General features: G+C 39.5%; 1 protein-coding gene across 3 annotated transcripts in view; it reads right to left on the bottom strand.

Annotated features, from left to right (window-relative positions):
- Window positions 1-14,054: 14,054 nt before the first annotated feature.
- The window catches only part of MDH1B (malate dehydrogenase 1B), a 28,296-nt gene continuing 27,631 nt past the window's right edge, over window positions 14,055-14,719 (bottom strand). For all 3 annotated transcript variants that reach the window (XM_008259043.5, XM_070070310.2, XM_089329976.1), the window contains one exon: window positions 14,055-14,245. In XM_008259043.5, the coding sequence (XP_008257265.3) occupies window positions 14,232-14,245 (14 nt within the window). In that variant the 3' untranslated portion in view covers window positions 14,055-14,231. The remainder of the gene's footprint in view (window positions 14,246-14,719) is intronic.

Genomic DNA, 14,719 nt, shown 5'->3' with positions numbered 1-14,719 from the left:
TACACATACCCTTTCAACAAAAAAAAGGAGTTATGCTATGACAGCCTTATTCAGTTCTAAGAAAAAGCAGCATTATTCGTTCACATGGGCATTTGAAAAAGTTTTTAAAAGTTGCATAATACTCAAATTTAATAATATTTTTCCCTCAAATGAACAAGTTAAAATATAAAATTTTATGGAAAGATAATTAACATTTTACCAAAATAAAAGAGCAAAACTCTTGAAGTGGAAATGCTCCCCCCAGCTCTGCCTGAAGTTCCTAGGTGGGCATAGAAATGTCTGGCTTTCATCCAGTCAACAGTACAACTGAATACAATCTATCTACACCCAGACCAGGTCCTTACCTTTCAGTTCCCCTGGAGAAGCATTTCAGTCAAGCATTCTGTATGACAGGAGAGGGAAAAAATGTGGAAATTACAGATTTCCAATGTGGCATTCCCATGTAGAGTTCATTTCTTGTTCTGACTGCCCAGCAACTGCCTTCAAAACTGTAACATTTGAGCCTGCACCATTTTTAAGTGCTCACAGAAGTACATTCATTAGTAATAAGATCGTGAATCATTTAAAGACATGCCAACATCTCTGTTTCAAAGGGTTATTTCTGTATTAGTTTCAAGTGTAGAAGCAAGAGAAATATCTAGGTGCTATTGAGAGCAAGGGTTACCATGGAGCTTAGGAACTACTTAGAGGAACTCTATATCCCAGGTAATGACTACTTTACAAACCGACCAAGGTAAGAGTGACCTAGGAAGGGAATCTAATTAATTTTATTTACTCTTTTTTATAGTTACAGAAGTATGGTATTTTCAAAAAGTATTCAACATAATGCATGTCTTCAAAAGGATCCTAATACAGGCATGAATCACTTAACAATGGGGGTACATCCTGAGAAAGTCACTGTTAGGTGACTTCTTCATTGTGTAAACATCAGAGTGCTCTTACACAAACCTGGATGGTGTAACTTACTACATACCTAGGCTGGATGGTGTAGCTTATTTCTCCTAGGATTCAAATATATACATCATGCTATTCCACTGAACAGTGTAGGCAACTGTAATATAATTATTAGAATTTGTATATCAAAACATTCAAAACATAGAGATAGTACAGTAAAATATAAGTGGTAGGGCTTTTCAGCTGCATTATGATCTTATGGTATCACTGTTTATGCCATTCATCATTGACTGAGATGTCATTGTGCAAGGCATGTCCGTAGTTAGCTGTGTGGATGCACATTTCCTCTTACATTTTAACTGTATTCTGAAAATACCTTATTTCTAAAGGTGTTTAGGTTAAAAATAAATCTGTTCTAATCTTAATAGAGTTTTAAAAGAGCTGTCATATGAACCATATTTTTAGAATGTGGCCATTCATGTCCTCAGTCTGATTAGAAGGGAATAGTTGATTTTAACAAAAATCCAAACTGTTAGAACCCAAAGTCAGGGTGTTAGTCTAAGCAATACCTGGAGAACCCAAATGTCCAAGAGTCCATAGTCCCAACTGATACACTTAAAATAACTGTGATAAGTAGCCACAAATCTTCTCTAGAATATTCCACCACAAAAGCCAATTTTGAAAAGGGAGTATGGTGTTCAAGAATAATCAATTTACTCTTTTCTTTTCGAAAAGTGTTAATATCACAGTACTGGTTTCTTACAAACTGAAACCTTGGAAATTTATTATGAAAATTACTTAGTAATGGGCAAGACTGGGGGCAAGCAATCTACCACTTGTCTTTGTTTATATAAACAGTATTGGTTTTCTGGGAACAGATAAGACAAATCTAGAAAGAGAACAAGTCTATCTCACACAAAAATCTATGTTTATTTGGACTGCAGACTCGAAGTTGAAATGACGTTCAGAAGTTTTATATTACATTTTATCTACATCTACACCTATCATAGCACCTGAGATATTGACAATGAAGTGAAGTTTGAGTGTTTTTCTGAATGCTACCCATGTTCAGATTTAATCAGATTTCTGGCACTGAGTAGTTTTGTGAAATTAAGAATCTTGGTAGCAACAACAACAACAAACATCTTGAAATTCCAGTAAATAACATACTTAACTCATCAAATGTTTAAGCATGTAAGAATAAACTAGGCTACGTTGGAAACTAATTTAAGCAAATGAGTAATTGATAGTCTCAAATTCTTAGCCTGGCTTACAGAAAAGATCTGAGAACTCTTTTGGTTTCACTTACTTGTGTTAACTGAAACTTTTTAGGTACTATTGTACCCACTCATTAAAGCTCAGGCAGACCTAGTCACTCTAAGACTGTTTCACTTTTTCTTTTCTTTTCATAAGATGCTTTGAGTTGTAGATCTAAGCTAGTTATTGTGATTTTATAACATCATAAATGATGGAGGAGAGTTTTTTTTCTTTTTCTGGCTAGCGTGGTGGTAGTCTCTGTAAATCCCCAATGGTAATTGAGACCTGCCTTGCCTTCTGAAACAGCTCCATCTTGAGGAAGGAGGTAGGAAGAGAGTTTGCTATTCCTACACAATCACAGGTTCCATACCAGCCAGAAACTGGGCAGTGGCTCCTTACTGAGAGTCAGCAATGGTGTTGATTCCTGCAGTCAATGTGTTGTTCACTTGCTATACAAACATTTAAAGACTGTAACTCCCAGCAGAGAAAGAGGAGGCTGGATACATTAATACTCCAAAATGTGTAAATAATCCCTTATGGAAATTACAGGACAATTTAATGTCTTTATTTACTTGATGAACAATTTTTTTATTTTTATTTTTTATTTGACAGATAGAGTTATAGACAGTGAGAGCGAGACAGAGAGAAAGGTCTTCCTTCTGTTTGTTCACTCCCCTAATGGCTGCTACAGCCGGTGCTGCGCCAATCCAAAGCCAGGAACCAGGTGCTTCCTCCCAGTCTCCCATGTGGGTGCAGGGACCCAAGCACCTGGGCCATCCTATTCTGCCATCCTGGGCCACAGCAGAGAGCTGGACTGGAGGAGGAGCAACCGGGACTAGTACCAGGCGCCCCAACTGGGACTAGAACCCGGGGTGCTGGCGCTGCAGGCAGAAGATTAGCCAAGTGAACCATAGTGCTGGACCGATGAACTATTTTTTAGGAAGAAAAATTAGTTGCTAAAATTTACTTAATAGCAAACAGAAAATCCATATCAAGGAAGATAAAGCCAATCATTATTTTTACATACTTATTTATTTATTTACATTTCGTTTGAAGGCAGGAAGATAAGAGAGACAGCCAGAGCTCCCATTAACTGGTTCCTTCTTCAAATGCCAGAAACCTGGAACTACATCTAGGTCTCCCATGTTGATGGAAGTGTCCCAGGTACTTGAGCCGTTACCTGCTGCCTCCAAAGTGCATTTAGCAGAAACCACGAATTGGAAGTGGAGCTGAGACTCAACCCAGGCACTCTGATATGGGTGCTGGTGTCCAAGCTGTGTCTTAACCACTGCACCAAATGCCTGCCACAACAGCTAATATTATTTATTCTAAATATAAATTAATTTTTCTAGATATATCAGTATAACTTTGCTGACTTTCTAGGTGAACATGTATCTTTTTCCAGTTGTTTTACATATTCTGCTTCTTGTTTCAGGACCTTGGTTATAGCCTGCAGAACAAGTTACACATACAAAAATATTCCAAAAATCCAGCCAGAAAATGCAATAGAAAGATTTAATTCACAATTGGACAAACATTGTAAAATATTTTTGTTAAAATATGGCAGATTCTTTGTCCTTCTGAGTGCATTAATTTAGTGGGCACATGATGTCAGTTTATCTAATTACTGAGTGATACTACCTTTATGCACTTGGTGAGGGTGTTATCTCTAGAGGGTAGAGTCTGTAACCTTTGTACACATCTTATCCTATCATCTTTTGGGAGGGGAAATATTTTCCCATATTCTAGCTCAATGGGATGTTACAGATTTATCATATACTTTGTCTGTCCTAGTCCTAGAATCAATGATTTCTTAACAAAGCCTGGTTTTTCAGAGGAGAATGGTTTAGAACCCAAAATCTGGGTGTAAAAGGTGTTTACTACTATGGGGATGCAACTGTTGTCTTGGTCTTTTTTAAAGCTCAATATTTATACCTTTAAATTCAATCCAACAATCCAAAGCCACAGGGTTCCTCCTTTCCTTCCCCCATTCCATATTTGTTTTGTTCTCCAATATGGATGACCATGGCTTCCAAACGTATTGATATATTTATTTACTTGTTCATTCTTTACCATATCTTTTGAAACCTACACATTTAAAATAGTCTCTTTTTGTCTTTACAGGTTCTCCTCCAACCTGAAGTCTATTTCTTCTGTGTCTCCTTTGTTGGCTCCTCTTTGTAGACCTGACCTTTAAATATTGGGGTGCATGCCTTCCAGAAAAGTCTTTGACTGCCTTCCCTCCCCTGCTCTTTCTTCACATGATATATGTCTATTAACACCTTTAAGCAAGTGATCCACGAATTGACTAACGCGAGCCTTAATCTCTCCTCTGAACCATACATTCATTGATAACTTGATAATGCCATTTTTTTTAAAGATTTATTTATTTATTTGGAAGTCAGAGTTACACAGAGAGAGGAAAGGCAGAGAGGAAGAGGTCTTCCATCCGATGGTTCACTCCCCAATTGGCCGCAACAGCCGGAGCTGTGCCGATCCGAAGCCAGGAGCCAGGAGCCTCTTCCAGGTCTCCCACATGGGTGCAGGGGCCCAAGGACACGCGCCATCTTTCACTGCTTCCCCAGGCCATAGCAGAGAGCTGGATTGGAAGAGGAGCAGCTGGGACTACAACCGGCACCCATAGGGGATGCCGGCGCTTCAGGCCAGGGCGTTAATCCACTGCGTCACAGCGCTGGCCCTGCCATTTGTTTGTAAAATTGACACACTCTTGATTTTTCTATTCTGTCCTCAAATCTGTTCCCTTCTCCTTTTACATCTCAAGAAATGGCATGGCCACTCACCTCATTGCTCAAATCAAAACCAAGTAATCTTTGATTTCTCCTTTCTATTTATTCCCCTTGCTACATTTATTCCTCTGTCAAATCCCTTGAGCATTACCTTCAGAATATATTTCACATATTCCACTTCTTCCAGTAATTCAGAAGCTTGGCTTTAAGAAGATTAAGTCTGGATTCAGACAGGCCAAAGAAAAGCTTCAGAGCCTTATGTAGAATCCTTTTTATTCTCACAGTGGCTGGTGAGGGTTCACAGGAAACGTACCCTCTGGGATACTGGCAGCAGGTGAACCGCAGCAGAGGCGTCTTCACCCAGCTCTGCCCTCAGTTTCTTACATATGCTCACATAATAGTGGCAGGGGGCCAAGAAGTTACAGAGCAGAGAATGTATCAGCCTTTGGGCCTGCTGACTAGCAGAAAATGTGTTGTCTTCAGGGCCTGCTGGTTGCCAAGACAGTGAGGGAGCCTAACTGATTCCATTTCCTTGGCACTTCCAATCCCCACTACATTGGTTTAAGCCAGTAGAATCCTTTGCCTAGACATCCATAATAGTTTCCTATATGTATCTTTGCATTTGCTCTCATAGGCATTTAACTTTGCCTTCACAAGACACTTGCTCGTAGCTTCAAAATACAGAATACCAACCAATACTTAGTGAAACTTTCCATGAGCTACCTCTTTCCCCAAGCCCATCTCATTTCTCTTTTGTACTTATGCTCTCTGGCTTCTTTCTTATGTTTAAAAACATACTAATCATACTAATCCCTTCTCTTAACCCCAACTCTGGACCTTTGCATTTACTATGGGCCCTGTTTGGAATTCTTCCAGCTCATCTCATGACTGCCTCCTATTCATTCTTCTGACTCCACTGAGGCCCTCCATGACTACTGTATCTGGGGTAGCTTTCACACATTGCTCCATTTTATTCATAGCCCTTAGCACAATCAATGTTCATCGTGATTCTTTACGTTTACTTCTTTAGTATTTATCGTCTTCATCAGAAAACAAACTCCACAAATGCAGGAACAAGAGCTCCTTTATCTTGTTTTGCTTGTATCCTAAGTGCCTGCTTCCCCCACCACAAAATCCATCACTCAAGAGAAACATTCAGGATATGTACCGAACTGATGAGTCAAGAGAGGCTAGTTGCTGTTGTGCAGGGAAAGTACGCCATGCATGTGATCTCAAGCGTCTGTCTGGATATGGTTCTGTTGAGGAGGTACAAGTTAATTGCATTCGAAAAATAAGATACCCCTGACTCCTAGTCTTCTGATTATAATTTGTGCTTCCATGTAGCTTATACAGGAAGTGAATGTACCATTAGAGATGTGTGTATCTGGTATCTTTGGTACTTCTATTTTAAATCAAAGATGGTTACACTGGCATTCCTGTTCTATTACTAGTCTTGTTGGTTTGGTTATATGAGGAACATTAATGGTGTATTCAAACTACACTTAACAATACTGCAAAGGTGAAAATATAATTTGGTGTGGGAATTTTTTTTGTATCACCCTGGTATAATTCATTTATTTCCTTGAGACTTATTGACATTCTCTTTACTTTATAGTTTGAAAAGCAATGAGGATTGTTGGAATTTAGAAGAGGGATCAAAAACATATTGATTACAATTTTGCGCTAGTGTTATTCTGTATGCTTAGAAAGTACCAAAGAACAGGGGAGTATCTCTGCCACTCTGGATCTTTCATTCATGTGTAGGAGATAGACAATATTCAGTAATATATGAACAAACAACAATAATGTATTATTGTGAGTGCTATGGAATAAAACATTGTTGAGAGAGACAGATTGCAGGGTAAAATTAGCAGGGTACATGTAGCCTTCACCAACAAAGTGAAATTTGAGCAAAAACTTGAAGGAAGTAAAGGTATTGGGAAAGTGTCACTTAAAGAAAGAGTGTCTACAGCAAATGCTATGAAGTGAAATGTGCCTGTCAGAAAGAGTACTGCCAAGGGACCACTGTGGCTCAGGCAGAGTGAGCATGGGGATGGTAGTAGCAGAGTACATCAGAGAGATGAAAAGTTGGGGTGGGAAAAGAGCTTACAGGGCCTTTTAGGTCCCTGTAAGGATTCTGGCTTTTATTCTGAAGTAAGTAGAGAGCCTTCACAGGCTTTTGAACAGAGCAGTATAAGTTGATTCATGTTTTAGGGTGTCATTTCTACTACTATATTAAGAATGGTCTTTAAGAGATGAAATATCTAAGAAGAGAGCTGATTTAGGAAGCTCAGCAATAATCCCGAGTAGAAATATTAGATGCTCAAATAAAGTTATGGTGGAGACTGACTTCTGGTAAATTCAGAAGATTATTCTGAAGGTAGAACCAGCAGGATTTCCTGTGATGGGATGCAGAATGAAAGACACACAGAAGTTAAGGATGACTCCCAGTGTTTTAGTTTGAGCAAACAGAAGGACAAATTCCTCTTTATTGTGATTTTGTGGAGGAGCATGTTTGAGATGGGAGATGCTGGAATTATGAATTAAGACTCTGGAATTTTATTTGCCTGTTACCATTTAAGTACATATCTCAAATAGGATAGAGAGCTCTGAGGTTTGGAAGAGATTTGGTCTGGTGATGTTAGTTTGAGAATTATCTGCATATGGATGGTATGTAAAGCCATAGGATTGGATGGGATCATTAAAAGATGAGTGCAAATAGAGAAGAAAACCAAGGACAGATTTGGGGGACACTCCCACATTACAAAGATAACAAGAAGGGGAGCCAACAAAGGAGACCAGAGAGTGGAACCATTCATAGGGATGAAGGAAGAAGGAAACCATAAGTGTCATATCCTGGAAGGAAAGTGAAGTGGTGTATCTGAGGTAAGGAAGTGATCAACTATGTTGCTATGTTCTGAATGTTTTTGTCCCCCATGAAATCCATATGTTGAAGCCTAATCATCAACATGATGGTTTTAGGAGGTGAGGCCTCTGGGATGTGATTATGTCATGACGGAAGTGAGTATTTGTCCTTATAAAAGAAGTCCCAGAGAGCTGCCTTGCCCCTTCCAAATGTGAGGATGCAGTGATACGGCACCGTACATGGACTAATTAATGAATTCTCAACAGACAGTGGATCTACTGGCACCTTGAACTTGTATTTTTCTGCTTCCAGAATTGCAAGAAGTAAATTTCTGTGGTTTATAAGCCACCCAGTTTGTTGTGTTTTGCTATAGCATCTTGAAAGGGCTAAGATATATGTCAGGTGTTGCTGATAGGTCAAGAAAGCATGGGACTGTTGTTACAGAACTTTGGACCTGAAGTACTAATTTTCTAGTTCAGAGGTTTTCAGCATTTGTTCAGCTTGACACATGAAGGGTGATGATTTACACAAGGCATCTGCATTATCTAGGCTTGCCAGCTGTAATTCTGCTTCTCTTTCCTAGGGAAATATTGGAAGGCAAGTGAAACAAAATGATTTTATTATGGAGAGAGAAAGCATAAAGATCGACAGCTCATCACCGGATCTTGCAAATATGGAGGTATGGATGAAAACTTGATTTGATGGTATTGCATGAGTGTGACTCCTGTGTGTGGTTCTTGAACAAGACACAATAGAGTTTGTGTACTCTCTCCCAGAGATAGGTGGCACACATACAAGAAAGAAGGAGACTGCCCACCCTTGCTTATGGCTCCTTTGTATAGAAGTCATGCTTCTTTGTACCAATGATGTGAAAAAAAAAACCCTTTTATTATAGATTTCTGTATGTTCATAATTTCTGGCCAGAAGAAATTAAAATGAGGGGCATAGCAGCTGCTCACTGTTGGAAAAGTTACTAGTTTGCTTCCAGAAGCTCAGATGCAAGCTTGGGTAACCTTTCTGTGTCCTCTGCAGAATGAACAAGCATTCAACTCTGGGCCAAGACCATTTTAGAGTTAAAGATGCTCTCACTTCAAGGCTAGCACAGGAGCAAATGGAAGTCATACATACTATTATTTCACACTTACATCTGAAGGTAATAGAGGGAAGAAAATGTTCTTTATCCAATTTTTTGTCTCTTGGAGACCCATAATTTTCATTTCCATGAAATAGAAACAAGTAACAGGTTGCCTAAGAAAGGAAAGGCCCTGGTTTCCAAGATGTGCTGAGGGAGCTGATCTGGGATGAAGGAATCATATCTTTTTTATTAGTATTTTTTTATTTTTATTTTCTTAAAACTTTTATTTAGTAAATATAAATTTCCAAAGTACAGTTTATGGATTACAATGGCTCCCCCCCCATAACTTCCCTCCCACCTGAAACCCTCCCATCTCCCGCTCCCTCTCCCATTCCATTCACATCAAGATTCATTTTCTTTTTTCTTTTTTTTTTTTGACAGGCAGAGTGGACAGTGAGAGAGAGAGAGAGACAGAGAGAAAGGTCTTCCTTCCGTTGGTTCACCCTTCAATGGCCGCTGCGGCCAGCGCGCTGCAGCCGGCGCACCGCGCTGATCCGATGGCAGGAGCCAGGTACTTCTCCTGATCTCCCATGGGGTGCAGGGCCCAAGCACTTGGGCCATCCTCCACTGCACTCCCTGGCCATAGCAGAGAGCTGGCCTGGAAGAGGGGCAACGGGACAGAATCCGGTGCCCCAACCGGGACTAGAACCCGGTGTGTCAGCGCCTCAAGGCAGAGGATTAGCCTAGTGAGCCGGGACGCTGGCCAAGATTCATTTTCAATTATCTTTATATAAAGAAAATAGATTTAGTATATATTTAGTAAAGATTTCATCAGTTTGCACCCACACAGAACATAAAGTGTAAAATACTATTTCAGTACTAGTTATAGCATTAATTCACATTGGACAACACATTAAGGACACAGATCCTACATGAGGAGTAAGTGCACAGTGACTCCTGTTGTTGACTTAACAAATTGACACTCTTGTTTATGGCATCAGTAATCACCCTAGGCTCTTGTCATGAGTTGCCAAGGCTATGGAAGCCTTCTGAGTTCGCTGACTTCGATCTTATTTAGACAAGGTCGTAGTCAAAGTGGAAGTTCTCTCCTCCCTTCAGAGAAAGGTACCTCCTTCTTTGATGGCCTGTTCTTTCTACTGGGATCTCACTCACAGAGATCTTCCATTTAGGTGTTTTGTTTTGTTTTGTTTTGTTTGTTTGTTTGTTTTGCCAGAGTGTCTTGGCTTTCCATGCCTAAAATACCCTCATGGGCTCTTCAGCCAGATCGGAATGCCTTAAGGGCTGGAATCCATATCATTGTATAAAGGGTGTCAACGCAGTGATGATCTGAACCTTCCCAGTCAATGTGGCTCATTTCCTTGACTTTGAAGTTGTCATGAAGTTTCTTAATTGAGCTATCCTTAACTTGTGAGGTTAAAGGTTGCTCAAGGCTTTTGGGTGCTGGAAGCTGTCGCCGATGAGGAGCAGTGGGTTGGACTAGGCAGTCCTGAAGGGTGAGGAGAGGGGGGTGGTGGACCAGTGTTCTGTGCATGGACTCGGTCAGTTCGTTGCCTTAATGACATCTTCTTACTTATATAACTTAGTGTGCCATTTTGGAACTTGAATCCACTTTTTTTCAGTTTAAGGGATCTCAAGAGGATTTGTGAAATGACTATGTAGCTTCTAGCACATACATACCTGTGACCAGAGTGCTACCTACTGCCTGACTGCTGGTCCTACTACACCCAAAATTCTCACTAAAGAGGCAATCTCAGCCTCTCCCTAGAGGCACTGTGCATGTTTTAACCCATTCAGGAGGTGTTTTTTTTTTTTTTTTCAGTTTCTAGTTGAAAATATTCATCTGATTTCCATGGTGTCATCTAATCCTAGGCTTTACACAGGGTGATGTAGACTTAAGGCCCATATCTGTGTAAGTGGACAGGGTGTATATGCCTAGGAATAGATAACCTATTAGCCATCAGCTTTTGATTTTTTATATGCATGCAAATAATCAAAAGTAAAACTGTAGGTGTTCATTTTGGCAGCACATACACCAAAGTCAGAATTATGTGGAGAAGATTATTATGGCCCATGAAACAAAACCAAAAGCTGGAGCAGCCTAAGTCCTAGGAGTGGGTGGAAAGCTTTCTCTCAGTGGGGACAGTCCCAGCCTGCTGGGATAAGTGATAAAGCCCATTGATATAAGAAGGTTCTTTGTGCACATACTTTTCTATTTTAATATTTCTATTTCTATAGCACTCTATTTTAACAGGAAGTAATAAATATTGTTTATAATTTTTAAAAAATGAAAGAAAAGACCGGTTTATGGTGTATGTTAGACCAAAGAGGCATCAGTGAGATGAGGTTCAATGGCATTCCAGGCAGGGTAAATAATATGTACAAAGGGAGGTAGCAGATCTAGAGTTCATAGCATTGTGGGTAACCAGTTCTGATGGCATTAAGAAACCCTGAAACTACGTACTGGAGAGGAACTAACAGTTCTTGCTATAGTTAGAAGAATATATACATCTTAACTCATATTTCAATGCAATAATTATTCTTACTCATATAAAGCCTTTCTCCAAATCATATTCTAATTTTTCTACTGAATATCTTTTTAATAGAAATTTTTATTTAACAAATATAAATTTTTAAATATATATTTATTGATTCTTCTATTTATTTTTATTTTATTTTATTTGACAGATAGAGTTAGACAGTGAGAGAGAGAGAGACAGAGAGAAAGGTCTTCCATCTGCTGGTTCATTCCTGAAATGGATGCAACAGCTGGGTTGGACCAAGCCAAAGTCAGGAGCCAGGAGCTTCTTCAGGATCTCCATGCGAGTGCATGGGCCCAAGCACTTGTGCCATCCTCCACTGCCTTCCTGAGCCACAGCAGAGAGTTGGACTGGAAGAGGAGCAACCGGAATTGGAATCTGGCGCCCATATGGGATGCCAGCGACGCAGGCGGAGGATTAACCAAGTGAGCCACGGCACTGGCCCCAATAAATATAAATTTCAAAAGTACAACTTTTGGATTATAGTGGTTCTTCCCCTCATAACCACCCTCCCACCTGTAAACCATCCCATCTCCTACTTCCTCTCCCATCCCATTCTTCATTAAGATTCATTTCTAATTATCTTTATATACAAAAGATCAACTTAGTATATTACTAAATAAAGATTTCAACTGTTTGCACCCACACAGACACAAAATATAAGGTACTGCTTGAAGACTAGTTTTATCATTAATTCTCATAGCACAACACATTGACAGAGGTCCTACAAGGGGAGCAAGTGCACAGTGACTCCTGTTGTTGATTGAACAATTGACACTTTTATTTATGACGCCAGAGGCTCTTATCATGAGCTGTCAAGGCTATGGAAGCCTCTTGAGTTCACAAACTCTGACCTTGCTTAGATAAGGCCATAATCAAAGTGAAAGTTCTCTCTTCACTTCAGAAAAAGGTACCTCCTTCTATCTTTGCAGATCACTTTACCATGACCATTTTAAGAACATAGGGAATTATTTTTAGTAGCCTAACATTAAAGTTACTTCTCATGGGAAAACCATGTTGGACCATTATATATACATATATATACATATATATATGACATAGTATATCAACTGAAAACAAAAATTTCTTGAAAATGGCACCACTTTCTGTAATAAATAGGAAACACTAATACTTTCCTCCCAGTATAGTTGAATATTTTATATTAAGTAGGAATGTGTGTAGATATAGTGATTAATATCAATTTGTTGCATTCTCCTATGAGAGTCTATTCTAGAGCATTCTGCTCATCCTATAGGTTGTTAAAACATGTAACAGTTCATGGTCATGCTGGAAAACACAGAATGTTGGGGATGCAGTTGAATGGCCAGCTCCTTCCTAGATACCCACCAACTGGAGAAGCTGATTATCTCCTTGGTCAGAATCTGAAACTCATTAGGTTTTACTATGCAGCAGGACCACCGTATTGAAAGGTGATGTGTGGTCATGGCTTACTCTCTGCTCCAGCCTTTCCACCTGGCTCTGGGTGCTAAGTGATTCACTTAGCTGATTCAGGGGGGATGCAGCAGGAAGTTTTGCTTGGGCTTCTTGGTCTGAATTGTGCTTCCTGATGTGGCTGCATTTTACCAAGAAAAAGCCCCGCCTGCTGAGGGGCCACTGCCTGTGCCTGTGCAGAGCACCACTCAATTTCCTACCCAATTACTGTTTTTTTTGTGGTCGCACTCCTTCAGATAAGGACCCCACAGTGAGAATGGTAGGTTTAAGGCCCAGAATGAAAGTCTTTCACAAAATCATTAAGCTTTCTTCACAATGACAACTCTGGGACTCTGCAAAAGTCAATCATGGTTTTGAAATCATCCCTTTCATTATGATGGTGTAAAGCACTGTGGAAGGAACCAGAACATCCCTGAATCTTCAGAAACTCCTTTGTACTTTAAGAGCTATTTAAACATACAGAGGAAGCATAGGTTTCAGCAGTTTTTAACATGACCCATGGGCTTTCAAGACAGTTCCTAATTGGCATCTTTATGGGGTCCTATTAGTTTTAAAATATATGAGCATATTGGTTTGACTACTACCGCTTTAATAAAAGAGTATAATTTGTAGTTAAACCATGCAATTTTATGATTAAAAACATGCTGTTCTTTCAAAATTCAGTTTTTCAGGTCATCTCTGGTGTCCTGAAAGAGAGATGCATTCAATCTAAACTAATGAAACAGTGAGATTTATTGTAAAGACACTGTCCCAAGCAAATCCAAGGGAAAACAGTTCCTAGCCAGGTCATATGAAGGTGGTGAACCTGGCCAGTTCTGCAGTTCTCACGGGTAGAACGTTGGGGTCTTCTCTAGTTTGCTACCATGAATCTGGCTCAGGCACTAACTTACTCATTTGTCTCAGTTCAGTTATTTTGAGAGTGAGAAAGAAAATACTAGTGGTTCTTTTTGAGCAAGGTGACTCTATTCTGACCCTATCAGTTGAGGCCAAAGCGGTAAGAACATGTGAGCAAACACAGGCACGTGTGCCTACATTCTGGGTACAGCTGGTAGAAGATGCAGCTTCTCTCAGAAGAAAGTACAGGTAACAATGGAATGATGGGCAATTTTATTTTAATATACTTTAAAAACAGCCATTGATAACAAATTATTTCTGAGAAAATGCAATAATAACAAACAGGAGTGACTACTGTTGACAAAAATGAATTCATTTTTTGTGTTGTCACTTTATTTAATAGCTTAGTACATTACCTAAGACTGAAGTAAATCTTTCAAATTATTCTGCTCTAAATACAGATACAGACATTCATGGGTCTTTGAACCCTTATTGTATTACTAAATGAGTTTATATTTGGTCCAAGTTGATCTGCTAGTGTTTCATAGTTAGCCTTCAGAGTCTATAAAAGGAAGAAAAATGAAAAGCTGTTAAGTATTTTAAAAACACATTTCTAGCTTTTGTTGTTGTTAGCTTTTCCTTTGCTCCTCTCTTCCTTCTGTTTATTGGATTCTTATATTCAATCTGATTGGGAGAGGAAATATATGGGGAAATAAAACTACAAGATCATCATTAGGTGTTTTCATACAGCAGAACTACTTCTGGCCTCCTTCCTGACATCATGCCACTTCTGTGTGCAGTCTCCCTTGGCTTCTCACTCTGAACTGCATATGAAGCTATATTCCCAGCTCCATTTCTTTTCTTGCCCCTGCTTCTCCTCTGCGCACCAATTCTAATTCCACATGCTTAACCCCATTCCAAAACCCATCCTGCTGTACATTTTCAGAAAGGAAGATGTACTGGGTCATGTTTGTTTTACTGGACATTTGAATGGAAGTGTGGAAGTTTGGGTGGATATGCTGAATGGTCAGTCATG

Source organism: Oryctolagus cuniculus, chromosome 3 (assembly GCF_051225735.1).
Source record: "Oryctolagus cuniculus isolate XC-2025 breed Fujian yellow rabbit chromosome 3, ASM5122573v1, whole genome shotgun sequence".
In the NCBI taxonomy this organism is placed as follows: domain Eukaryota; kingdom Metazoa; phylum Chordata; class Mammalia; order Lagomorpha; family Leporidae; genus Oryctolagus; species Oryctolagus cuniculus.
This window is presented reverse-complemented; position numbering and strand designations above follow the sequence as displayed.